Source organism: Aulostomus chinensis, chromosome 15, assembly GCF_037954235.1.
Source record: "Aulostomus chinensis isolate RoL2024-O1b breed Wild chromosome 15, RoL_Achi_v1.0, whole genome shotgun sequence".
Taxonomy (NCBI): domain Eukaryota; kingdom Metazoa; phylum Chordata; class Actinopteri; order Syngnathiformes; family Aulostomidae; genus Aulostomus; species Aulostomus chinensis.
In genome coordinates, this window is record NC_141334.1 from 21,988,800 (window position 1) to 22,014,252 (window position 25,453).

At 42.0% G+C, this 25,453-nt stretch overlaps 1 protein-coding gene and 1 long non-coding RNA gene across 6 annotated transcripts; one reads left to right on the top strand and one right to left on the bottom strand.

Moving 5' to 3' along the window:
* Positions 1-367: 367 nt before the first annotated feature.
* LOC147249172 (uncharacterized) lies at positions 368-9,765 on the bottom strand. Its single transcript, XR_015109260.1, has 3 exons — positions 7,533-9,765; positions 3,365-3,604; positions 368-1,303 (listed from the first exon to the last, which is right to left on the bottom strand). It is a non-coding gene; the product is annotated as an uncharacterized LOC147249172 (long non-coding RNA).
* umodl1 (uromodulin-like 1) lies at positions 1,574-22,504 on the top strand. 5 transcript variants are annotated; one of them, XM_086179056.1, is made up of 16 exons: positions 1,574-1,663; positions 2,945-3,072; positions 3,208-3,391; positions 4,291-4,431; positions 6,127-6,369; positions 6,768-7,025; positions 7,228-7,340; positions 7,429-7,648; positions 12,348-12,485; positions 12,603-12,674; positions 12,815-13,395; positions 13,540-13,700; positions 18,814-19,050; positions 20,453-20,609; positions 20,683-20,767; positions 21,154-22,504. In XM_086179056.1, the coding sequence occupies exons 1-16, from the start codon at positions 1,615-1,617 to the stop codon at positions 21,339-21,341; spliced, it is 2,955 nt and encodes a 984-aa protein (XP_086035182.1). In that variant the 5' UTR covers positions 1,574-1,614; the 3' UTR covers positions 21,342-22,504. The 5 variants fall into 5 exon arrangements, with proteins under 5 accessions (XP_086035182.1, XP_086035180.1, XP_086035181.1 ...); XM_086179054.1 differs by having other exon boundaries at positions 1,579-1,807; XM_086179055.1 differs by having other exon boundaries at positions 1,579-1,807; positions 6,127-6,363.
* The last annotated feature ends 2,949 nt before the right edge of the window (positions 22,505-25,453 follow it).

The following is a 25,453-nucleotide window of genomic DNA, read 5'->3' on the forward strand; positions in this document are numbered from 1 at the left end:
GTGATCTGCCAGCTACTGTACCTGGCAACAGCAGCCTCATGACAGAGAGCTGGAGCACTGCTGGTGTTTACACCACTCACAATGCTTTTACTTTTTATCTGACATAAAATGCAAAATAAAGTCTTATTCTGTGGGCCAATGATTTAAGTCATGTTGCAAAAATGAATTTCGTAACCGGTGACCTCAGTCTACAGTACCAAGCTGCTCATGCTCAGTCTACCAAGCTCCTCATGCTTGCTAGCTTCATATGTTGCTCATCAATATTGAGGTCCATGCCATCAGGCACATTTTCTCACCTCATTGTGTTAATCAGTTTCATTACATTTATGACATTGACTGAAAATGAAACTTTAAATTGTAGAGTGTCTTTAGAATTATTTCAACAACTGTGGTCATATAATCCCATTTTTAATATAAGTGTAATGACAATTTTCTTTTTTCAAACATATCTTTAAGGATGAGACATCTCTCTGTTCCCTCATATAAAGAGAACGAAGACTGGCAAGGACATTCTCTTGCCTTTTTACTTGACAGTAACAGCTGACACAGGCAGATAATGCAACAGCATCATAGTGAGCACTTCCATGGTGACCTGTGTGGTAACAAAGTCATTTGGGACATTGACTCCTCCCATTCCACAATTCACTCCCTGTTATCAAAAACATGTTTACTGTTTGTGATGCTGTAAAAGGAGTAAAATTAGCTTAGTTCCACAAAAAAAACCCTATGAAAACAAAGTAATGTGAATTAATTTCAATGCACTTTTTGATACACGTTCAACACATGCTATGTATTTGTTGTCCATTCAGGGCAGGTGGTGCAGTGAGGGGAGGGGGAACAAGGAACCACAAGGGATTTAGTCTCTGAATACACCAAACAGTGAGCAAACATTATCTCAGTGTGAAACATGCACATGTAGGCTGTTAAATATATGGTTGAAATTTTGAGGAAAAAAATGAGTTGGAAGCTCGTTTGGGTTGCTGTGGCCTTGTCGCTTTTCTGTTGGGGACAGAGCACTTCAGATGAAGGTAGGCTGACTGTTTTTGTTTTTTTGAGGACTGGAGCCTCTACCTTGCTGAGCTTGTTCTTGAGGTGCACACAGTGTCATAATGAAGGAACTTCAAAATGTGAAATATGTCAGTAAGCTGAGGGAAATGAATCAACACTGATGTGTTTTATTCCAGTAAAAAGCCTGGCTGCATCTGGGTTCCATCTCTGTGTTCACAATGAGACAAAGACAGTAAGTTTCTTGGTGATGCACAAGTTCCCCTTCACCATGACCAGGCCTTGTGGTGGTTGGCTCCTGTGGAAGACATGTACAGTCACAGTTTACAGACTGATCTATCAGACAGAGTACAGGATAGTGGAGGAGGAGGTGACCCGGTGCTGTGATGGCTATGTACAAGTGGGTCGTTACTGTGCCCTGTGTAAGTGAACTGTTATCCATCTCTGTTCATGATAGTAGAGTTGTCTTTGTTCTTAGATCACAGGTGTTTGTATGATCATGATGCAACCAACAAGCAATCAATATAACCATTCTGTAGGTTTAAGTGTATACAAGACACCTGATCGAGGCACAAAAATGCACTGCTACAAATATTTCACTGCTAATGTATGGCCTGCAACATGTTATTTCCTCTGAATGAAGCTGCTAACAGGACTGGTGAGTTTACTGTTAAGCCAGGATCCTGTCCTGATGGAGATGGATTGTACGCTGTTTCCGATGAGTGTGAGAGGGACATAGATTGCCCAGGATGGCAAAAATGCTGCAAGACATCATGTAGATTCCTCTGCACTGAGCCTGCAAGTTAGTATACATCTCAAGCAATACATCCGCTCAATGAAGTACTTAATTTCACTGGAAAAAAGAGAAAAATGTCTCATGCAAATTGCTTCAAACACAACTGTGGCTACAAGTGCACAAGACATTTCATGCCATATCTAGAAAAGACAATAGAACTCAATAATTTCATCACACAGCTATTTTCACAAGTGTTTTTGCTAATTTTTGGCAACAATAGGTTCACAATTCCTAGAGAATTTGCTTTTTGTAAATGCAATAATTGTCTGTCATCTCCAGAGCTAAACCAGAAGTATAACCTTCTCTCTTCTGTGCCTGAATTGGAAAGCTGAGGGCCATGGAGACCAGCTAACCGCTCGTTAACTTAGCATAATGAATGGAAGTGGATAGGAAATGTTAACATACCTCCATCACATATCATTGAATACACTTTTCTCTAAAAATCTCTATTTGTGTTAATAGAACTAGAGCTCTATAAATAAATTTGGAAATGATTTAAAATTCCAACAATCACTGATGATACTTTTAGAATCAGACACATCACCTTTAGGACTTTCTTGACAAAACGGCTATGCACAGGTGTTTGACTCAAAACAGTATCTGAGTCAGCACCTCAAAGTGACATTTTTATTTTTACTTTGACCAAACAAAAGTAAGCAATTTTTAAGTTTCTGACACAATGTGGCCAGGTTTGTTGGTAGTCCTATTTAGAAAGTTGTTTATTACAATTAATTTTTGCATGCAAAAATACTCAATGCTGAACAAATGTGCTGTATTAATTAACCTTAGAGAATTGGGTTAAACTTAATTACATTTGATTTTAATAGGAATTTACATTGTCATTTTCGTTGAGAGGAGGAAGTCACAATGTTTTATTTTTTAGATAAGCATAGATGTTAAATAGACTCCATCAATGTCAATCATTTTATTTGCTACTATTTAACAATCCTCATGGATACTATTTAGGGGAAGATCAGAGGTGTATTAACAGGAATATAAAATCTTTGTTTTTTTCCTAATGCCAGTTTTCATTTTTTTATCTTAAAGCTAAGGCAAATTAATGCAAATATTCTTTCACTGTGTGTGGGTGGGGTATATTTGAGTGTGTGACCTCTTTTGAAAAAAAAAAACGTCATCTTTCAGGCTTCACAAATTACTCTGAAAATGGAGGCTATCGCTTCAATGCAACAGTGACGGTGAAGACTGATTTCAAGCAGCTGATCTCCAAAGAAGGAGGTCTTCTGAACCACACCAGATTACTTCAAGCTATGGTACTAATAACCTGTGACTGTCATCAATATACCTAAATGTTTAGTGTGGAAGGACATCAAATGTGCAAAGTAAAAGAGAAAGCATTTACTTGATTAACTATCATTAATTTACACTGATGGTTTATTGTCCAACAGGTGAGTGGAGCACTCCAGGCAGATATTTCAGTCTGCTACCTCAACTCCTGGCCTGTGCATCCCTACAGAACTGCCACCTCACTGCTGATTGATTTCAGCTTTAATATTCAGCCGTACAACATTACGTCAAAGCTTTATCTTCTCCTCAAACACATACAGGAGGTGTCATCTGTCACTGTAGAAGGTGAGGAGATGCCATTGTTCCATGCAGCTGTGCTGATATATCAGCAGAGCTACTTGCAGCTTGTTGTTCTTTACAGAAATGACACTCTTGCAGAGATCGGCATATGATTCATGTGGCAGAGAACACAGTGTTCAGGAAAAAATGACTCAGTCACGGCACAGTTTCCTTCTCCCACCACTTCTATTTGAGTGACAGTCATCTGTGGGATATTTCCTACAATAGCAGAAAATAACACCAGTTAGCATGAGTACAAACATCCCTTGACAGACTCACAGATATGACTCATCTGCTAGTCGTACACTGAAACAATCTTCGGCATGAACATATAAACAAAACATTAAAACTGGTGACAAAGGGCAGCCTTTGGAGAGTCCAACCCTCACTTGGAGCAAGTCTGACTTACTGCTGGCAACACGAACCAGACTCACTTCTCCGATAGAGAGACTGAATGGCCCTCAATTTAATTAATTTGAGGCCATTACATATTTGTTTCCTCAGTTTAGATATTTATTTTGAACAATTTATATCTTGAAGCCCCAATTTAATGAAACTGAGGGAAAGAATTAAAGGCTTGTGGCCCAAAAATAAAAATAAAATTCTCTTCCTGCCCATAATTTGTTTTTCCATGTGGCTACTCTAGGGCTCTGTACATATCTGATCATTGAACTTAAGCTGAAGTGCTCTTAACTGACATCATTAAAAAGAAAATGGTCAAAACATGTTCTTGCTATGTATCATGTGTATGGTGTTTTGCTTAGGATTTTCAATGTTTAATTGATACATTTAAGTGAATGATTCCTTTTAATCATGAGTTCTTATGCAGACACAATTCTAATTCAACCCAATGTGTCATTTTGATTCCAGTTTAACCTCTTCTTGTCTCTTTGTGTGTAACACAGATGTAAATGAGTGTGTACACCCTGTTCTCCGTCAATGCTCTACCCAGGCAGAGTGCTACAACACAGTGGGCTCATACCATTGTACCTGCCACAGAGGATATGTTGACATTGACCCCAGCAACCCTGGAGCTCATTGCATAGGTTAGACTACGCAAATTCATGGAGTCATCACTTTGATACTATGTGATTATTTACAACAATGGTTCTTAAACTATTTTAGAGGCATCCCTCCCAGAGTAATCAAGTTTGTGTTTATGACGTCCCTGTCTCCCTGTTTCTGCCCACTCCCTGACTTTCCTGGAAATTAACTTTCAACAGTTAATAAACCTTTATTTCTCAGCCTCAGTAGCAGATAGAAACATAACATGAGCACCAAAATCTTAGACCTTTGGCTTCTTTGTCATATGACTTTACTTTGGCCTACTGTTCATTAAATTATTATAATAAATCCAAAAATAATAACAAAAATGATGTGGACAGTGCAGTAGTTTAACAATAGAACAACCCTTAAGTTGTCTAAATGGATTAAAAATTGCTATAATCGTTTGGCCTAGTTATAATAATTTCCAGCTGCAGATACTGTACACTCTGACTCTCACACATTCGATTATATCTATACCAGGACAATTGATATCATTGTTGAGCAGACAAATATATAAAAAAACTGTTTCTAGTTGAAAAAATGCTATTTTATTATGAATGGCGCTAAGATTCTCCATTTCAACTGAAATTAAGACAATTCAAATCACAGCTGGCAACTTAACAGCTACAATGGCTGCTCTTTAAAATAGATTCAATAGACAGTCAACTCAAATGAAAATAATTTTGATGGACAAGGAGGACGAGGATTTTTAAACCTTCTGTTTGGCAAAGCTGTGGAGAACAAACCTCTGCCTCAAAAATAAAAAATAAAATTGAAGCCCTGACAAGCAAAAGAAGTTCATCAAGGTAATTAAAGTCAAATCAAGGCAAGTCAATTGTGTAGTGCCAAATCACAACAAAAGTTATCTCATGACTCTTTTAAAAATAGAGCAGGTCTAGCATCACACTCCTTCAATTAAATGCACCCAATAATTCTCCATACAAGCACATCTTGCAAAGCTGTTTAAACCAGGAAATTGTGGTTAGTTTTTTTCATAAAGGGCAGATCAAGCTCCCCAGAAAAACACAAACTCACACACACACACACACACACACACACACACACACACCCTTGTACTTATATCTTTGTGAGGACTTTCATTGACGTACATTTCCTAGCCCCTCATCCTAAACCTAACCATCTCAACTGACTGCCTGACCCTAACCTTGACCCTAAACCTAACCAGAACCTAGTTCTAACCTCGACCCTAAGACTAAGTCTTGACCTTCAAACGGCCCTTTGAAGATGTGAGGCCCGGCTGAAATGTCCTCACTTTCCAAAAATGTCCTCACTCTGCTGGTTAAATATGTATTCTAGTCCTCAATATGTAGCAAGTACAAGAACACACACACACACACACACACATACACACACACACACACACACTGTAAAAATTATATTGATGTATTTTCCAAAATACATTTTTGATTTGTTTTTTCAATAGATTCCTCATATGTGGCTATGACCTGTGATAAGAATATATAAAGGGGTCAGGATATCGTCCAAAATGCTGAACATCATTGGGATGAGCAGTAATATAAAACGCACAGTATATGACGATATATACTGCTATGACAGGCCATTATCTGCTGATATTATCTGCAAAATCAATACAATTAGACAGGGTTTACTCCAAACTTAAAATTCTGCACTGGAAGGTTTGACTGACACTTTCTTCTCTCATTTTTTCCCAGCTGATACCACAGTACAGAACACTACAGAGTCTCCTATGAGTTATACTCCAGACATCAATACAATTTCCATCCCAACTCCCACCTCCACACAGGATGCTACAGACAGTACTGTACTGACTGCAGCTGTGAGCAACACAAGCACCACCTCTTATACTTCAGCCCAAGCTCCCCTGTGGACGCATTCTGCACCTCATACCAGCATGAGCTCCATGGTAGAAACTCTTATGCCAACACAGAGTAAGAGTGAGCTTATTTTTATCTTATTCATCTGATTTTGGTGGCAAGCTAAGTTTCATGCCTCTATATTGTCTATTTGGACAGAAGAATGCAACTTTGGGAGAAAAAGCATTTCAATTTGAAGTTGCAAATTTGGTATTTATTTAAATTTGGCTATGAACCATGGCTTGATATTCTATGAATACATTTGACTTTTAGGTTTGCTATTTTTTCAATTATCAAGCTTAGCCTGTTATTTAATGAACAGATATGACAGTGGTATCATTCATATCATGTAAGTCTCTGATAGAGAACAAAATACAGTATATTACCCCTAAAATATCTGACTGCTGAAATATCCACCTTGTATGAATGACCCTGTTTCCCTCCTGTTTATCTCCCCTTCTGCCCACCAACCCTTTTAGTTTCTCCCTTTATCTCCAACTTACAGTTGGCCAACATCACTGGAACCTCCTTCTGTGTGTACTGGTCCAGTCTGTCTCAAACAAACCAGACCTACCAGGTTCTTTTAAGCAAGGGATCAAGGGTCATCAGCATTTGGGAAACCAGTCAGACCATGAGAAAGGTGCAGAAGCTAAAACCTGGGGTGCTTTACACTGTGACAGTGGTACCTCATGCCGATGGGAGCCAAGGAAACACCCTTCAAATATCAGTCAAAACTGGTAAGAATAGAGAACTCAAATTGAAATTTTTTATAATTACATTCAGGAGTCTGTGACGCTATTCATTGATCATTTATTCACAATTTTCTTGAGATGCACCGCAAAATTTAATTGTATTTTCACACCTTATTAGGCCCTGGTTTGGAGAAAATTATGTATTTTGATAAAATTTGTTTATTGTAAACAAGTTACTTCTCTGCAGATGCTAAGACTCTTGATGCCACTGCTCGAATCACCAACATTGAGTTTACTGCTGAGCTGTGGAACACCAGCAGCCAGGCCTTCAAAAACCTCAACATGAGTATCATAGATGAGGTAAGTGTGTTATGAGGATGAACTAGCAACACATAATGATCGCGAGATACACATTTTACTATTTCATCCATCATAACTCTGCATTCAGATCTACCAGCCTCTGTCTCCTGAGGTGAGGGAAATGGTGGATTCAGGCCAGGTGAGAATTGAAGTGAGGAACTTTTCCCCAGGCAGTGTAGTGGTCAACTTTACCATCATCTTCATCCCAAGTGAAAGCAAAGACATCTTTAACACATCTGCAGCACTGATACACTCTCTGATGAACAGCTCCAAGTACACTGTGGATGAAAACAACACAAGCATAAATGGTATGTCTCTTTATACTCTCTGCTCTCAACATGAGGTTTTGAAACCAGTGACTAACAGGCGAAAGAGCTCTGCCTGAGCTGTTGAACCTCATATCACCAGAGGTGCAATGTTTGTTCTTGTTTTTCAGGGTTTTTGTTAAAGGTTTATTCTTTGCCTTTCCTCTTTTAAATTTATCCTAATTTATTCTTTTTTCCCCACATTTGGCTTTTCTAAATTACATCCCTTTGTACCAATTAAGTGTCCCTGTCTCAGCAACATGACCTTTGACCACCAAGACCATTTCATTTCATCCCTGAAGCAAATTTGAAAACACTCCCTCAAGGTGTTCCAGATATCCTGTTAATAAGAAAGGGATATACAACCAGGAAACATATCTCCTCTGAACCATGACCATTGTCAGCACAAAGGCATGAAAATAAGTACAAGTCCAGGGAAGTGCTTTGAGGAAAAGTCTTTTCTTTTTTTCTGTAAGCATCAGAATTTTAGAATGCAGTAGGATTAAAGTCCTTTGACAGAAAAGTTACTACTCATCTCATTGTCCTCCACTTATCCGGGTCTGGGTCATGGGGGCAGCAGCCTCAGCCAGGAAACCCAGACCGCCCTCTCCCCAGCCACTTCCACCTGCTCTTCCGGGGGAATCGAGAGGCGTTCCCAGGCCAGCCTCCTCCGAGTTGGACATGCCTGGACAACCTTCCAAGGGAGGTGCCCAGGAGGCATCCTCAACAGATGCCCCAACCACCTTAACTGACTCCTCGCATGGAGGAGCAGTGGCTCTACTCTGAAGCTTGGTTTATGCTTCTGCGTCGCCGCGACGGCGTAGACCCTATGCCGTCATTGAGCATTCGAAGTTCTGCATTGAGGGAACGCGTTGCTCTGCAATTCACTGCCAAGACACTAGGGGGTGTGGCTGTGTCTTTGTATGGTTTCGGGGCGATCTTGTCAGATTCTTTGGTGGTCGTACTTGCGAACCTCCTCGATAACACTTTCTATGGCTTGGTCCATTTTTGTGTGTAGCTGTCACCACAGAAACTTTAAAAATGGCAGTGTTGTTGCGCTGAACCGGAAATGACGTTCTGAGTGGACCAATCAATGTCCTTGACGTTCACGTCACAATGCGTCGACGCAATGCATAGTCAGGATTTTTTTGGAGGTGCACGTCAGGCTACGGTGAAGGGTCCGCGTAGGGGTCTGCGTCGACTGCATAGGTACGGCGTCACCGCGACGCCATATCCCATAGGGTGCTCCTAGGAACACGGTCGTAAGCCTTCTCCAAATCCACAAAACATGTGGACTTATTGGGCAAACTCCTACAAGAATAATAAGAAGAATAAGAATATCCCACACAGGGGAAATTTTAATAGTTTCAGCAGCATTTACAGAGGAAAGAAGAAAGGATAACATAAATTAAAAGAGAAAATTTTTATGAAATAAGAAAAAAAACAAAAAATAAAATATTTACATTTATATTGGACAATTTACAAAAACTCAGTGGTGGCAGAGCTCCAGGGGTGGATGAGATCCGCCCTGGGTATATCAAAATTGTAGGGCTGTCTTGGTTGACACGTCCCTGCAACATTGTGTGGAAATTGGGGGTGGTGCCTTTGGAGTGGCAGACCAAGGTGGTGATCCCCATCTTTAAGAAAGGGGATCAGAGGATGTGTTCTTCCCTGGAAAGGTCTATGCCAGGGTACTTGAGTCAGTGTGATAGTTGAACTTCAGATCGAGGAGCAGCAATGTGATTTTCATCCTGGCCGTGGATCAGCTCTTTACCCTCACTTGGTGCTGGAGGGGGCATGGGAGTGAAATGGTAAATAAATGGTAAATGGACTCAATTTTATATAGCGCTTTTCTACCTTAGTGGCACTCAAAGCGCTTTACAGTGTCATCTCATTCACTCATTCATTTTCATTGTGGTAAAGGGGGAGCTTTGCAAAAAGGCGAAGCTCTCGATTTACCGGTCAATCTATCTTCCAACCCTCAACTATGGTCATGAGCTTTGGGTAATGACCAAAAGAACAAGATCACGAATACAAGCGGCCCAAAATGAGTTTCCTCCACAGGGTGGCTGGGCTCTCCCTTAGAGATAAGGTGAGAAGCTCTGTCATTCGGGAGGGACTCAGAGTAGAGCCACTGCTCCTCCATGTCAAGAGGAGTCAGTTGAGGTGGTTTGGGCATCTGTTTGTAGATGCCTCCTGGACGCCTCCCTCAGGAGGTTTTCCAGGCATGGGAGGAGGCCTCGGGGCCGACCCAGGACACGCTGGAGGGATTATATCTCTGGGCTGGCCTGGGAACGCCTCAGCATTACCCCCGGATGAGCTGGTGGAAGTGGCTGGGGAGAAGTCTGGGTTTCCTTGCTGAGGCTGCTGCCCCCATGACCTGGACCAACTGGATAAGACAACGATGACGAATTTATAAATATTTACATGAAGTATGAAAAATAGGAATACATTAGTGCCATTAATTGCACACTGCTGGAAAACACACACGTGAATGGAGTCCAGGGAATAGCCCAGGACAGAGCTGGCTCTCCTCACCAGTTTTAGTCTCTTCCTGTTCCTGTCCATGACTCCACTGCCTCAGCACACGAAGGCATAGCATACCATAGAGGCCACCACAGTATCATAAAAAGTCCAGAGTAGGGCCCTGCTCACCCCAAAGGACCTCAGTCTTTTCAGCAGATGGAGGTGACTCTGACCCTTTTTGTAGAGGGCACTGGTGTTATCTGTCCAGTCCAGTTTATTGTTCATGTGAACACCCAGGTACTTGAATGAGTCCACTATCTCAGTGTCCGAGCCCTGGATGTTCACAGCTGTGTGGGGGGAGGTTTCCAACAGAAATCAATCACAAGTCCCTTGGTCTTGTTGTTGCTCGGCAGCAGGTGGTTCTGCTCACACCAGTGCACGCCTCTTCGAGCACCCTAGTGAGGGTAAAGAACTGATCCGCCCTTCCAGGATGAAAACCACATTGCTCCTCCTCGACCTGAGCCTACTCTCAGTACCCTGGCGTGGACCTTTCTGGGGGAGGCTAAGGAGTGTGATCCCCCAATAGTTGGAACACACCCTCTGGTCCCCTTTCTTAAGGATGGTGACCACCACCCCAGTCTGCCACTCCAAAGGCACCACTCTCGTTGTCTATGCGATTGTGCAAGGATGTGTCAACCAAGACAGCTCTACAACATCCTGAGCCTTGAGATACCCAGGGCAGATCTCATCCATCCCTGGAGCTCTGCCACCACAAGCTGTTTCATTACCTTGGCGACTTCTGTCCTCGAAATTGGACACCCCCCCCCCCCCCCCAAATCCTACTCCAGCTCTCTGCTGTTTCCTCCATGGAATACATGTTGGTGGGATTGAGGAGTTCCTCAAAGTATTCCTTCTACCGTCTAGTTATTTCCCCAGTTGACATCAGCAGCCTCCCATACCCACTGTAAACAGTCTGGGCAAGTTGCAGCCTTCCCCCCACCGAGACGACAGATAGTTTGCCAGAACCTTTTTGGAGCCGACCGATAGTCATTCTCCATGGCCTCACTGAATTCCACCCACGCCTGAGTTTTTGCCTTGGGACTGCCATGGCTGCACACCGCTTGGCCTGCCAGTACCGGTTAGTTGCCTCTGGAGACCCACAGACCAGCGACGCCCTGTAGGCCTCCTTCTTCAGCCTGACGACTCCCCTCACCTCTGGTATCCACCAGTGGGATCGGGGATTACTGCCCCGACTGGCCCCCGCAGCCTTGCAGCTGCAGCTCACAACTGCTGCTCGACAATGGTAGAGCTGAACAGGGTCCATTCAGACTCGATGTCCCCACTGCCCCCGGGATGCAGTTGAAGCTCTGCTGGAGGTGGGAGTTGAAGATCATCTTGACAAGTTCTCCGCCAGGCTTTTCCAGCAAACCCTCACAACTCGTTTGGACCTACCAGGTCTGCACGAGGTATTCCCCTGCCACCAGATCCAACTCACCACCAGATGGTATCAGTTGACAGCTCAGCTCCTCTCTTCACCCAAGTGTCCAGAGCATACAGCCAAAGATCAGATTATTCAACTATAAAATCAATCAGACCTGCGACCCAGGATGTCCTAATGCCACGTGCACGATGGACATCCTTATGTTTGAACATGGTATTAGTTGCGACTCGCACAGAAGTCCAATAACTGAACACCACTCTGGTTCAGGTCAGGCCTGCCGTTCCTCCCAATCACAGCCCTCCAGGTCTGTCTTTGCCCACATGAGCGTTGAAGTCCTCCAGTAGGACAATGGACAGGCTAACTGTTGGTTTAAGTTAGCTACTTATGATCAGAACAACTTCATTACCTTTTGAGCTCAGTCACATTCTTGGTGAAAAGCCCATCGTATTTAAGGGCAGAATTTTCAAAGAAGTCAGGGACACTGTCAGGTTGCCTTTCAGAAAATGTAGTATCCTGTGTGTGTGAGGGTGTGTGTTTTTAGCTGGACCCATTTGGTACTAGGGCTCTCACATCAAGATATTTCAGCCTATGCTGCCTGAAGTTTGACCAGATTTGTTTGCCCCCTGAGAGTTCCCCAACTTGCCTCAGTGCACAGTACTTTTTTTAATTTACCATTATTCGCACTTTCAGAGCAGCTGTTTATTTTTGGTTGTGACATATTTCAAGCCTTAAACTTTTTTGACACTTTATATGCATGTCTGATTTTTAAGTCAAAACCATGTTTGTTTGTTGTAGACTTTGATGAATGTGCTTCTGGGGAAAATGACTGTTCCCTGAGGGCTACATGTGCAAACACCTGGGCCTCCTACACATGCAATTGTCTGGATGGATTTATGGACACAAATGTGGACTGGCCTGGAAGAATCTGTGAAGGTTGTCAGGGTTTTTATAGCATATACAGTACATTCATTTGATGTAGATATACAGTAATGTATTCATGTTTAGAGAATGCCTTCACATTTTATAACCAGAGGGTCTTGTTTTGTTCAGCCATCTTGGAGACAACAATAAAGCCACTGATACCCACAATACTATCTTTAGTTAGCACAACAGCCTCAACCGGTAAGTAATCACTTTCACCATGACTCCAGACATAACTGACATAACGGACACTACTACTACAATTTATATAACACCATCAACCACATTTACAACACCCGGAACAACCTCTGCTGTACCATTAACTTTCTCTTCTGTTACAGCACCCACCTCTGCAACATCAACTACCTCTTCTACACCATCAGCCACCTCTACTATAGCAGTGACCACCTTTACTACATTACAAACGACCTCTACTGCACCAGAATCCACTTTAGTTACACCAGACACCACACCCACTGCACCAGAATCCCCTTCTACTGCACCAGAAACCACTTCTATTGCACTAGAAACCATATCTACAGCACCTATGACCACCTTTATTGCATCAGCAACCATCTCTAAAAATCTAATAACCACATCTGCTGCACAAGCAACCAATCCTACTACACCAGAAACCAGCTCTACTGAATCATCAATCACTGCTGGGACACAGGGTACAGTGCCTACAACCAGCACTACTTCCCATAAAGATGTTGTTAATGCCTCAATGCTCAGGGCTATCTCAGTACAGTGCAGGGTCCCTGCTATCACAGTGACAGTTGACAGAGATTTTTTAGACAATAGCAATATTAATGAAAGCAGCCTGTACCTGGGGCTAAAGGAATGTGGTGTTAATGGGGGCAATGCCACCCATGCCCAGCTGACTGTGGCGTGGAATGAGTGTGTCACAAGGATTGTGCATGTAAGCATTTTTTTCCCTTCTTGTTAAAGTTGAATTTCAGAAATCTTTTCATTTTTTTCCTTGGTTTTGAGATACTATTCTTTTAAGTATTTTTTCCTCTACAACTGAAGTGCTAAAATAACATACATGCCTCTGACTTTTTAGAATGAAACTTACTACATGGTATCTGTAACTCTTTTCAACACCATGGACCCATTCATGTCACCCAATGGAACACTGGAGCTGCCCAGAATATGCCTGGAGGTTCCCATTATGTGTACCTACATGAGGAGCATGCTGATGTCTGCTGACTTGAGCTCCATGGGGTATGCTTGCCTTGCACTCATAATCACTCTGTATTACTCAGCATGGCATATAACCCCATAGACGCTGGCACAAATGAGTCTTGTTAAATAATAGAACATTCAACATAACTTAATAAAATAGAATCAGTGCGTCAAAATTGTATGCATCCACTGCATGTGCCTTTTACATCTAGGATATTGACCTTTGATCACCAAAATGTTTTCAGGTCATCCTTGAGTCTCAGTGAATGTTTTTACTATATTTGAAGCAATGTCCTAAAGGCATTCTTGAAATGTAATGCTCATTTTTAGAGACTGTGATCTTTACCTTTGACCACCAAAATCTCAGTGGGCATTTGAATCAAATTTGAAGAAATTCCCTCAAGGTGTTCTGAGATATTGTATTAACAAGCATTGGAATGATGGACAGATGGACATAATGCCTCAGGTTTACAACTGTTGTCAATACTGCGTAAAAAGGAACAGTACGTCTCAAAATAGAAGGAAGATCTCACCTCTACATCTATATTATGCAATGCATCGAATCTTAGACTCAGCCTATAAAGGAAATATAAGTACATGAGATCTCTAGCATGCAGCTGCATTTTACTGTGTTCCTCCTTATATGCTATAAAACCCGTGATAAATTCAACCAATCCATTTTCTACCGCTTATCCTGTTAAGGGTCGCGGGGGGGGGGGGGGGGGCTGTCTATCCCAGCAGCCTTCAGGTGAGAGGTGGGGTTCACCCCGGATGGGTCGCCAGTCCATTGCAGAGCCAACACAAATAGACAGACAACCATTCACACTCACAGAGCCATGCATACGGTCAATTTAGATTATCCAATTGGACAAGTACCCTCTTGCATGTCTTTGCACTATGGGAACCCGGAGTACCTGGAGAGAACCCGCGCAAGCACAGGGAGAACATGCAAACTCCACACAGAAAGATCCTGTGCCTGAGGCAGGACTCAAACCAGGAACCTTCTTGTTGTGAGGAGACAGTGCTAACCACTGCATCACCATGCTGGCCCCATTATAAAATATAGTTTTATTAGGGCCTGAGCCAGTCCCTGGCGAAGACCCTATTATGTTTTGAAGTCACACTCGCCACTTCAAAAGTAAATTTGACCCCCTAAACATGCATGAAAACTCACCAAATTTGGTAAGCACATCGGGTGCGGCAAAAAATTCGATAATTAAAAAAAAAAGAGGCGCTCTACTCAATAGCGCCACCTACATACACAAAAAACCACGCCACAGACTGTAGGAATGTCCTACAGACATGGGACAAACACCATTGAACTCGTCTCATCAAGACGGATAAATCATCCACTCACACCCCTGACCTAACTGTAACAGGATGTCCACAATTTGGACACGAATGTCTAATTTTGGACAATTTTGCGCCCCGAACAAAATCTATCTCCTCCTAAACCGTAAATGCCAGGGCTTCCAAACTTTCACACATTACTCTCCCAACTGTGCTCTTCAAAAATCTTTAAAGGCTAATATACTACGCGCTCGGTTTGGATTTTATGAGCCGTCAAAGTGGGGGAGACACTTTTCGCCTTACAATGGAAGTCTATGGGGAGAGCGTGTCCTCTCAGGGTACATACTCTCAAACAAATGCTTCTCACATCTACACCATACATTCCACAGCTTTTAAAAACACACCACTGTATTCCTGACAAAAATCCCTACAAAAATATGGTATTTTGTGTGACTTTTGACCAACGTATGCCGACTTATTCACCTTTTACACACTTCATTAGGGCCTGAGCCAGAAGGTACTTCTGGCGAAGACCCTATTATGTTTGCTCGGCAGAGCAACACATTAGCAGCACTAAAAACACTAAAAACACACACTAAACAGTGTCCCAGGCCCCCCCAACACCCATGAGGCAACTGGGCCAGACGGCCCGGAGCCAGTTTTCACATACACACCCATTCAAAACCTGGTATTATACTGTTCTTGCTCTCAATGAGTGCGCGCTATATGCGCATAATGCGCATAACGCGCATAATTAGGGCCTGAGCCAGTCCCTGGCGAAGACCCTATTATGTTTCGAAGTCACACTCGCCACTTCAAAAGTAAATTTGACCCCCTAAACATGCATGAAAACTCACCAAATTTGGTAAGCACATCGGGTGCGGCGAAAAATTCGATAATTAAAAAAAAAAGAGGCGCTCTACTCAATAGCGCCACCTACATACACAAAAAACCACGCCACAGACTGTAGGAATGTCCTACAGACATGGGACAAACACCATTGAACTCGTCTCATCAAGACGGATAAATCATACACTCACACCCCTGACCTAACTGTAACAGGATGTCCACAATTTGGACACGAATGTCTAATTTTGGACAATTTTGCGCCCCGAACAAAATCTATCTCCTCCTAAACCGTAAATGCCAGGGCTTCCAAACTTTCACACATTACTCTCCCAACTGTGCTGATTGAAAGTTCTTCAAGGTTAATATACTACGCGCTTGGTTTGGATTTTATGAGCCGTCAAAGTGGGGGAGACACTTTTCGCCTTACAATGGAAGTCTATGGGGAGAGCGTGTCCTCTCAGGGTACATACTCTCGAACAAATGCTTCTCACGTCTATACCATACATCGCACAGCTTTTAAAAACACACCACTGTATTCCTGACAAAAATCCCTACAAAAATATGGTATTTTGTGTGACTTTTGACCAACGTATGCCGACTTATTCAGCTTTTACACACTACATTTCTCTGAATCCTCCACTCTCTCCACTCCAGCACAGATCAGACACAGTGCAGCGGGGGAGGGGTTCTTAAAGGGCCAGCTGGCAGCTCTGCTCTCAGCTCTGCTCTCCACTCTGACACAGATGGCAGAGAGCGAGCAGAGAAGGGAGGGGCTCTTAAATGGCCGGCTCTCAGCTCTGCTCTCACACTGTGCAGCGCACTGAGGCTCGTATCTCCTAAACTACAAGGCCTAGGGATTTGCCGATTACACCGTTGGATTCGGGCCGGTGTCAAGGACGCGGCCATAGGCCGCGCGGGGGCTCAGGCCCTAACAACGCTGCTTGCAGCTTTAATCTAATTTGACCCCCTGAACATGCATGAAATTCGCTGAAATTTGGCACAATTGTTCGGTATGTCTCAACATTCACTAATCAAAAACAAAAACGCCACTAAAGTCTATAGCGCCACCTAGGGAGCCACACAAAAAAAAGAATTTTTTTTTAATTTCGCGCACTATAACTCCTCACACAAAACTCCCACAGACATGGGACCAACACCGTTGGACTCGTCTCATCAAGACGAACAATTCTTACACTCTGACCCCTCACCTATCTCAAACAGAATGTCCACAAATTGGACAAAACTGTCAAAATCAGGACTTTTTTTACTCCCCGAACAAAATCTATCTCCTCCTAAACCGTAAATGCCAGGGCTTCCAAACTTTCACACATTACTCTCCCAACTGTGCTCTTCAAAAATCTTTAAAGGCTAATATACTACGCGCTCGGTTTGGATTTTATAAGCCCTCAAAGTGGGGGAGACACGTTTCACGCTTACAATGGAAGTCAGTGGGGAGGCCGTGTCCTCTCATGGTACATACTCTCAAACAAATGCTTCTCACGTCTATACCATACATCGCACAGCTTTTAAAAACATATCACTGTATTCCTGACAAAAATCCCTACAAAAATATGGTATTTTGTGTTACTTTTGACCAACGTAGGCCGACTTATTCAGCTTTTACACACTACATTTCTTTTAATCCTCCGCTCTCTCCACTCTAGCACAGATCAAAGAAAGTGCAGCGGGGGAGGGGTTCTTAAAGGGCCAGCTGGCAGCTCTGCTCTCAGCTCTGCTCTCAGCTCTGACAGAGATGGCAGAGATTTGTTTACTGTAGTCATGGAAACCACAATTGGAGCTTCTCTGCCCTCATGTACATACTCTCAAACAAACACTTGTCGCTTCTAAATTAAAACACTCACACCTTCAAAAAGCACAACATTGAATTCCTGAGAAAAAACTCTACGCACTGATGTCTTTACATTCCACTTTTGACCCATATATGCAGAGTTATGACTGTGTTTCACAGTTAAACTGCCAAATCCTCCTCTGCTCTCCACTCTGACAGAGATGGCAGAGAGCGAGCAGAGAAGGGAGGGGCTCTTAAAGGGCCGGCTCTCAGCTCTGCACTCACACTGTGCAGCGCACTGAGGCTCGTATCTCCTAAACTACAAGGCCTAGGGATTTGCCAATTACACCGTTGGATTTGGGCCGGTGTCAAGGACGCGGCCATAGGCCGCGCGGGGGCTCAGGCCCTAACAACGCTGCTTGCAGCTTTAATTTCTTTTAATCCTCCACTCTCTCCACTCTAGCACAGATCAGACACAGTGCAGCGGGGGAGGGGTTCTTAATGGGCCAGCTGGCAGCTCTGCTCTCAGCTCTGCTCTCAGCTCTGACAGAGATGGCAGAGAGCGAGCAGAGAAGGGAGGGGCTCTTAAAGGGCCGGCTCTCATCTCTGCAGTCACACTGTGCAGCGCACTGAGGCTCGTATCTCCTAAACTACAAGGCCTAGCGATTTGCCGATTACACCGTTGGATTCGGGCCGGCGATCCGGCCGCGGTTAGGCGGGGGCTCAGGCCCTAACAACGCTGCTTGCAGCTTTAATTTAAACTTTTTTTTTTTTTTATCATAACACAAAAACTCATGATGGATACTGGCAGCTGAATATTAACATAATGAAGAGGCAACATGGTTACCCCTATAATGTCAGTGAAAAGAGGTGTCAAACAATCTTATTACCTGTATAAACCAAACAAGACAAAAGAATGGATTTTCATCAGAAACCCTGCCATTTCGAGTGACATTCTTAAAACTTACCATTTTCTTGGTAGGAAAATCAGTTTTACATGTAGATACTTTTACACACCCATCTCATCAGAACTCATCAGCACTAGATGTGGAGAATAAATGTAATAAGCATAGTTGACTTATTTTATGCAAAACATTTTTTCCTATAAGTCTGTGAAGTTGCCATCAAACCACCTAGGATGGTCTTGCTTCAGTAAAAATGATCAAATTTATGCTTTTCTTTTTCCAGTTTGCCCCAGCTGTATTAATGTCCACTTGTGTGCAGGTATAACATTATCAAAGATGTCATCATGGGCTCAGGGTTGTTCCAGGTGACAGTGCAGCTGTTGAACGGCACAGTGCCTCTACCCCACAACTACAGCTTGTCTCCAGAGGAAGCTGTGGTGGTGGAGGTCAGCATGAACACATCTGCAGAACAAATTAAAGTAGTCATCCAAACATGCTGGGCCACACCCACCCAAAATCCTGCAGACACCAGCCGATACATCTTCCTGGACAACAGGTTTGCTTTTATTTTACAATTTTATCAGGATTTATTCATAAATGTACTTTTCTTTGCTATTACTTTTACAATTGATCTTACTACAATTTCAATTCTTGCTTCTATTACCATCTCCACAAATGCAAGTGAATAAAATATGTAATTATTTCTAAAGTCAATGAAGACTTCTTTATTTATTTAGAATTTTAAAAATAACTAACCAAGATTTTCATGAAAAAACTAATTGCTGCTGGGATAAGGACTTTGAGCCTCAGAAATAGGTTCTTGAGCAAATAAATAAAAGGTTTTGAAACTAGTTAATAAAATGTAGGGGACAGCTGCCCAAAGAGGGGCCCTTTAGGGCTTGAGGTTGGATTGTGTTTACAAAAATTATCAAAACTTATTATCAACTAAACATCCATCCATCCATTTTCTTCCGCTTATTCCTGTTAAGGGTTGTGGGGGAGCTGGGCCTATCCCAGGGGCTACGGGTGAGAGGCAAGGTACACCCTGGACAGGTCGCCAGTCCATCGCAGGGCCAACATATAGAGACAAACAACCATTCACACTCAAATTCATACCTACGGTCAATTTAGTGTATCCAATTAGGCTAGTCCCCGATTGCATGTCTTTGGACAGTGGGAAGAAGCCGGAATACCTGGAGAGAACCCACGCAGGCACAGGGAGAACATGCAAACTCCACATAGAAAGAATTCGTGCCCGAGCTGAGACTTGAACCCGGAACCTTCTTGCTGTGAGGTGACAGTGCTGACCACTGCACCACCATGCAGCTGTATTTAAACATGTAGGATGCAATTAAGTGATAACAATTTGGATTATACTTGTTTTATTTACAAAACATTAAGTTTTATTTTTGTAAAATTCTGTTCAAATCAGGTTGAAATACTGTCTGGCTGCTCACCTCAAAGTAGAATTCACATTCGCAATCTTTATTTTTTGAATTTGGGATATAATCGAATGAAAAAAACTGTTTGAAGTGCTCTTACTTTGCAGCAGTGGCAATTTTAATGGGCACCATAGTCTAAATTGTGATGATCTTAATGGGATCTTAATGGTTCTAACTCAACTCATTTACAGTAAGTAAATCAATGTCAATGCACTGTGTCACTGTGTGACACTTCTTCTGCCAGTAGATGGCAATACCTGTGACCAAATCACAACTGAAGCACTTTTGCGCTACTATGGGTTTTTCCTTAAGTCTGAATTCTTGCTTGTGTTGTACGTCGCTTTGGACAAAAGCGTCTACTAAATGAAATTGTAGAATTTTAGAATTGTAGAAATGTCAGTGGCAATGGCAATGAAAGTTAAATTCTATATTACTACCACCTATTTTTGATTGTCTTTCAAATGGAGTTAAAAGTATCAATGTGTCTTAGGTGTCAGCTTGCTGTTTGCTCCACAGATGTGCTCGAAACACATACACTAAAGTGTTGATGAACGGGAACTCCAGCACATCCCGCCTGTCTGTACAGATATTCTCATTTGTCACAGTCAGTATGATCTATGTGCACTGCCAGGTGCAGATCTGTGTACAGGTTGGATCTGACACCTGCGTACCTGTGAGTACATAACACATTTTTCTGGGTGTCTGAACTATCAAGGAAGAGACTTCAATAAAATGTTTTCTTTTAGGATTGTGTGCAACGAACTTCTCATCATGGAAACACAATCGGGAATGCTTTTGGTTCTTCTGGGCCACTACTTGTGTCTGATAAAGGTGAGTCCTCTGACAGTGAATAACTTTTGACATTTCAAGCTCTTTCAACTTACATGTTGCTGTTAAGAATAAGTATTTTAGAAAGAACATTGCTGAGTTTCAAGTTCTTTGCATGAGCTGTTTTTAAATATTGGCTAAAAGTTTTTTCCCCCCTTTTCCTATAAGTCTTCATTAAAGGAAATGGGCCATTCAGCGGTTGATTTGGCTGGTGGTCATGTACCTTTAGGCAGTTCTACCATTTATCATGGGCAGGCAATTGCAAGGGCCCTATGAATTTTCTAATTATGTCCATGTTGTATTTCCTCTGTGAGGGAATTTGTAGCCCCTCAGTTATTGAATAGTGGCATGTAGGAAAAGATGCATATCCACATCACATATTCTTTCAGAGACCCTGGAGGAAAAGTCTAACATTGTGAAACTTGTTGGCCTGTCCATTCTTGGAGTTGGTCTGTCACTCATCTTCATCATTGGTTTTGCCTGCCTCTTCTACTATCAAAGGAACCGGATTGGGCACTACAATTTTAATGTCAGACCCAAGCAAGAGAACTTCACCTACCTTGTCTTTAACACCTGAAGACAGTTGGATTAGATTTATACCTTTGAATCCCATACATTTAGAGTGATTTGAGATATTGAGTTTTCATACAACTGCCACCGAGAGGTGCTGTTTCACCATTAACTCACAAACTCTCTGGCAAATCCTTGTACATGGAACAATTTAAGAAATACACTATTTAAATAATTGCACAGTAAACATATATTCAACCTGTTGATATAGAACAGTTTTGTCACCAAATGTATGGATTGAATTGTATTGACAAATATTTTGTGAATATCTAGACATTAAATCATACTATAAATTAGGGCTGCAAGTAATGATTATTTTCATCACTGATTAATCAGCTGATAACTTTCATTATTGATGGAGGAATTGTTCAGTCTTTGAAATGTCAAGAAAATGTGAAAAAATCCTATGGGAATTACCCAGAGGCCAAAATGATATGCTCACATTGCTTCTTTATTGTTTATCATTTTGTTTCATTTATTTATTTGTCTTTATTAATATGAGTTTCATTTATATCATTTATAATAGTTTATCAAATAGAGGGGGCAGTATGGCTTAGAAGGGCACCATGGTGGTTAGCAAGAAGGTTGCAGGGAGCCTATCACAGCAGCCCTTGGGCAAGAGGCTGGGTTCACCCTGGATAAGGTCGCCAGTCCATTGCAGGGCCAACACATAAAGACAACCATTGACACTCACAAACACATCTACAGTCAATTTAGAGTATTCAATTGACCTAGTCCCCAGTTGCTTGTCTTTGGACTGTTGGGGAAGCAGGAATACCTGGAGAGAACCTATGCAGGCATAGGGAGAACATGCGGATTCCACACAGAAAGATCCTATGCCAGAGCCAGGGCTCAAACCCAAGACCTTCTTACTGGGAGGCAGCAGTGCTGCCCACCTGATGGATAGATAGTTCATCAATTAGTTGTGGCAGCTCCAGAACAAATATCTATTTTTGTTACATTTTAATGTTATGATATTAAAAACATGTTTAATACATTCATAATAGTAAACACCTTGACCATAGAGCAACTTTATCATTTGATACATCTCAAAATATGTAATGTCATGCATCCATAGTCCCGAATGCTAAATTAGCATCTCTGCTAACGCTCTCATATTTATGCATATATTTATATTGTTGTTCATGTAAAATTTGCTGTCCTTTTGAAATAAAGACAACTGATCTATCAAATGCATTTGCACTAATTAGTCTGATTATCATTTGAAAAGATCATGTTAATGTTGTCCAATATATTGCAAATAAAAATTTCACACTTTCAATTAGCCACCATTGTTTTTATGATTAGTATTCATATTGATGCTTTTCAGAGTTGAAATATCCAGTCTGCTCTCCCAATTTTTTGGTGTGTGTTGTTACAATAAACATCTTCTGCATGGATACAGACACTTCAGGGCTCTGCTGACACATTTATTCAACTTGAACTGCAACATGGCTCCCTTCTACTACTTTGGTAACAGGTTTACAAGGTATCAGGCGATAAAAGAATAAAGTTTCTTGTCAAGGTATGTTCATCTTTTTTTTAGGATGGGGGTCTGGGAGGAAAAGTGTATAATCTGCTTTACAAAACAGTTGTTTGCTGAACCTTGAACAGAGAGAAGCATCATTGACTATCCAGTTCCTTGCAAATGGGTGGGGTACTTGGGAAGAAAATATGGTACAGCAGAGCCACATTCCTCATAATGCCCTCTCATTCCCTCTTTTTGTGGGTGTGTGTATGTGTTTGTATTCGTTCTTGGGCCCTTCAAAGGTTTCTAGACTTCGGGTCATTACTAATTAAATATTCTTGTATTGTTACACAGCAGCAATGGACCTCCTTCCTTGCCTTACATAGTGTAAGCAGTGTAGTGACGGTGTCTAGGGCCTCCCATTTACCTAATGTGTGACTTTGGTGCACATCTCAACATGGTTCTTACTGGTTGCATCTAAAAAAGGCAGTAAAAGCATTGAAAAATGGCTACAACCCAAATATAGCATTTCTGTCAATCATATCAGCAGTGCAGCTAAACATAACGGTGCTTCACTGCTCTAGCACACGTTTTTATAAGTTAGTGTCTCAGAAGATGTGTGACTTGCTGAATAAGACTGAAAGGTTGAGTATGTTCCCTCCCCTGCGTTTGTTAGAGACAATTGTCCTCTCTCTGTGCACAATCATACAAATCTCATAAATGCTTGTTGTGTAGGTGATGAAGCAGAAAGCTTGACGATACATTTAGAAAATTGAAAAGAGATGTGATGTAATCAAACTCATTTAGTTCCTTAGAACAAACAGTATTTATGGACAGAGGTCCATCTATTGAGGTACAACATGAACTGTGACAGTGAGACAACTTACATGGAGTTAGATTTCTATCATTTTGTGTGATGTATAATTGATTGTAGAAAAACTATTTCCAAACAGAAGTTTTGTACTGACAAAGCTATTTTCTTTAAAGCAATACTTAACCCCAAAATTACAATTTTTTTGTGTGACTTAGATGTCTTGAATTAATGAGGGTTTTTTTTTTTTGTGGGCAAATCCAAAATTTAAATTCATGGAGCAATTTATCCAAGCAAAGCTCCAAACTCCTCGAAAACTTAGATTGGGCCGAGACACAAACTAAAACAGTCCTACTTCTACACTCTATGACATGAGTGTGATGTGTGCATTTTAGTTTATGCTCATGAATTCAGCTGATATCCTACCTCTTACTTTCTCCCTAACTAACAACACTCTGCTGGTAGCAAAGGAAGTTGTGATGCATACATGTAAACATTGGTCAGTGGAATCTGGCCAATCCAAAAGCCACAATGTAGGATTTCAACAATGCGTGATCTTCAATCACTTCTACATGCCATAGAGGATACAAAGAGAACTGTTTTTGTTTTGTAGGTATTACCTCAAATCAAGGTGTTTTTGACTTATTGACCATATGACTGCATAAAAAGACCTGGATGGACTGGAAAATGTGTTTTAGAGCTTTGATGTTTTGTATAGTTTCACTGTTGTTAATAATCCATCCATCCAACCATTTCTCCCACTTATTCCTGTTAAGGGTCAGGGGGGGGGGGGGGGGGGCGGGCTGGAGCGGCTATGGGGGAGAGGCGGGGTACACCCTGGACAGGTCACCAGTCCATAGTAGGGCCAACATATACAGACAAACAACCATCCACACTCAGTCATACCTATGGTCAATTTAGAGTATCCAATTAGCCTAGTCCCCAATTGCATGTCTTTGGACGGTGGGAAGAAGCCAGAGTACCCGGAGAGAACCCACGCAGGCCCAGGGAGAACATGCAAACTCCACACAGAAAGCCCAAGTGCTCAAACCCAGAACCTTCTTGCTGAGAAGTGACAGTGCTAACCACTGCACCACCATGCCACCCTTATCATTATTATTTTTGTTATTATTATTATCCATCCATCCATTTTCTTCCGCTTATCCTGTTAAGGGTCGCAGGGCCTTCAGGCGAGAGGTGGGGTTCAACCTGGTTGGGTTGCCAGTCCATCACAGGGCCAACAAATATAGACAGACAACCATTCACACTCACAGCCGTGCCTACTGTCAATTTACAGTAAAATTCTGTCATTACACTGATATTACAAATGTGATTATATGACCACAGTTGTTGAAAGAATTCTAAAGATGCTCTACAATTTAAAGTTTCATTTTCAGTCAATGTCATAAATGTAATGAAACTGATTAATGCAATGAGGTGAGAAAATATGCCCGTTTGCATGTACCTCAATATTGATGAGCAACATATGAAGCTAGCAAGCATGAGGACGTAGGGAAGTGTGAGGCTGCAAGCTTGGTAAACTGAGGTCACCGGTTATGACATTCATTTTTGCAACATGACTTAAATCATTGGCCCATTGAATAAGACTTTATTTTGCATTTTATGTCAGATTAAAATAAGTAAAAGCATTGTGAGTGGTATAAACCAGCAGTGCTCCAGCTCTCTGTGTCATGAGGCTGCTGTTGCCAGGTACAGTAGCTGGCAGATCACAGGCCACAAACAGAATGATGCCCCCACTGGATCCAACTAATGACACAAGCCTACTGACATATGGGACTTCAACTAAGCCTATCCCAGCAGCCTTCAGGCAAGAGGTGGG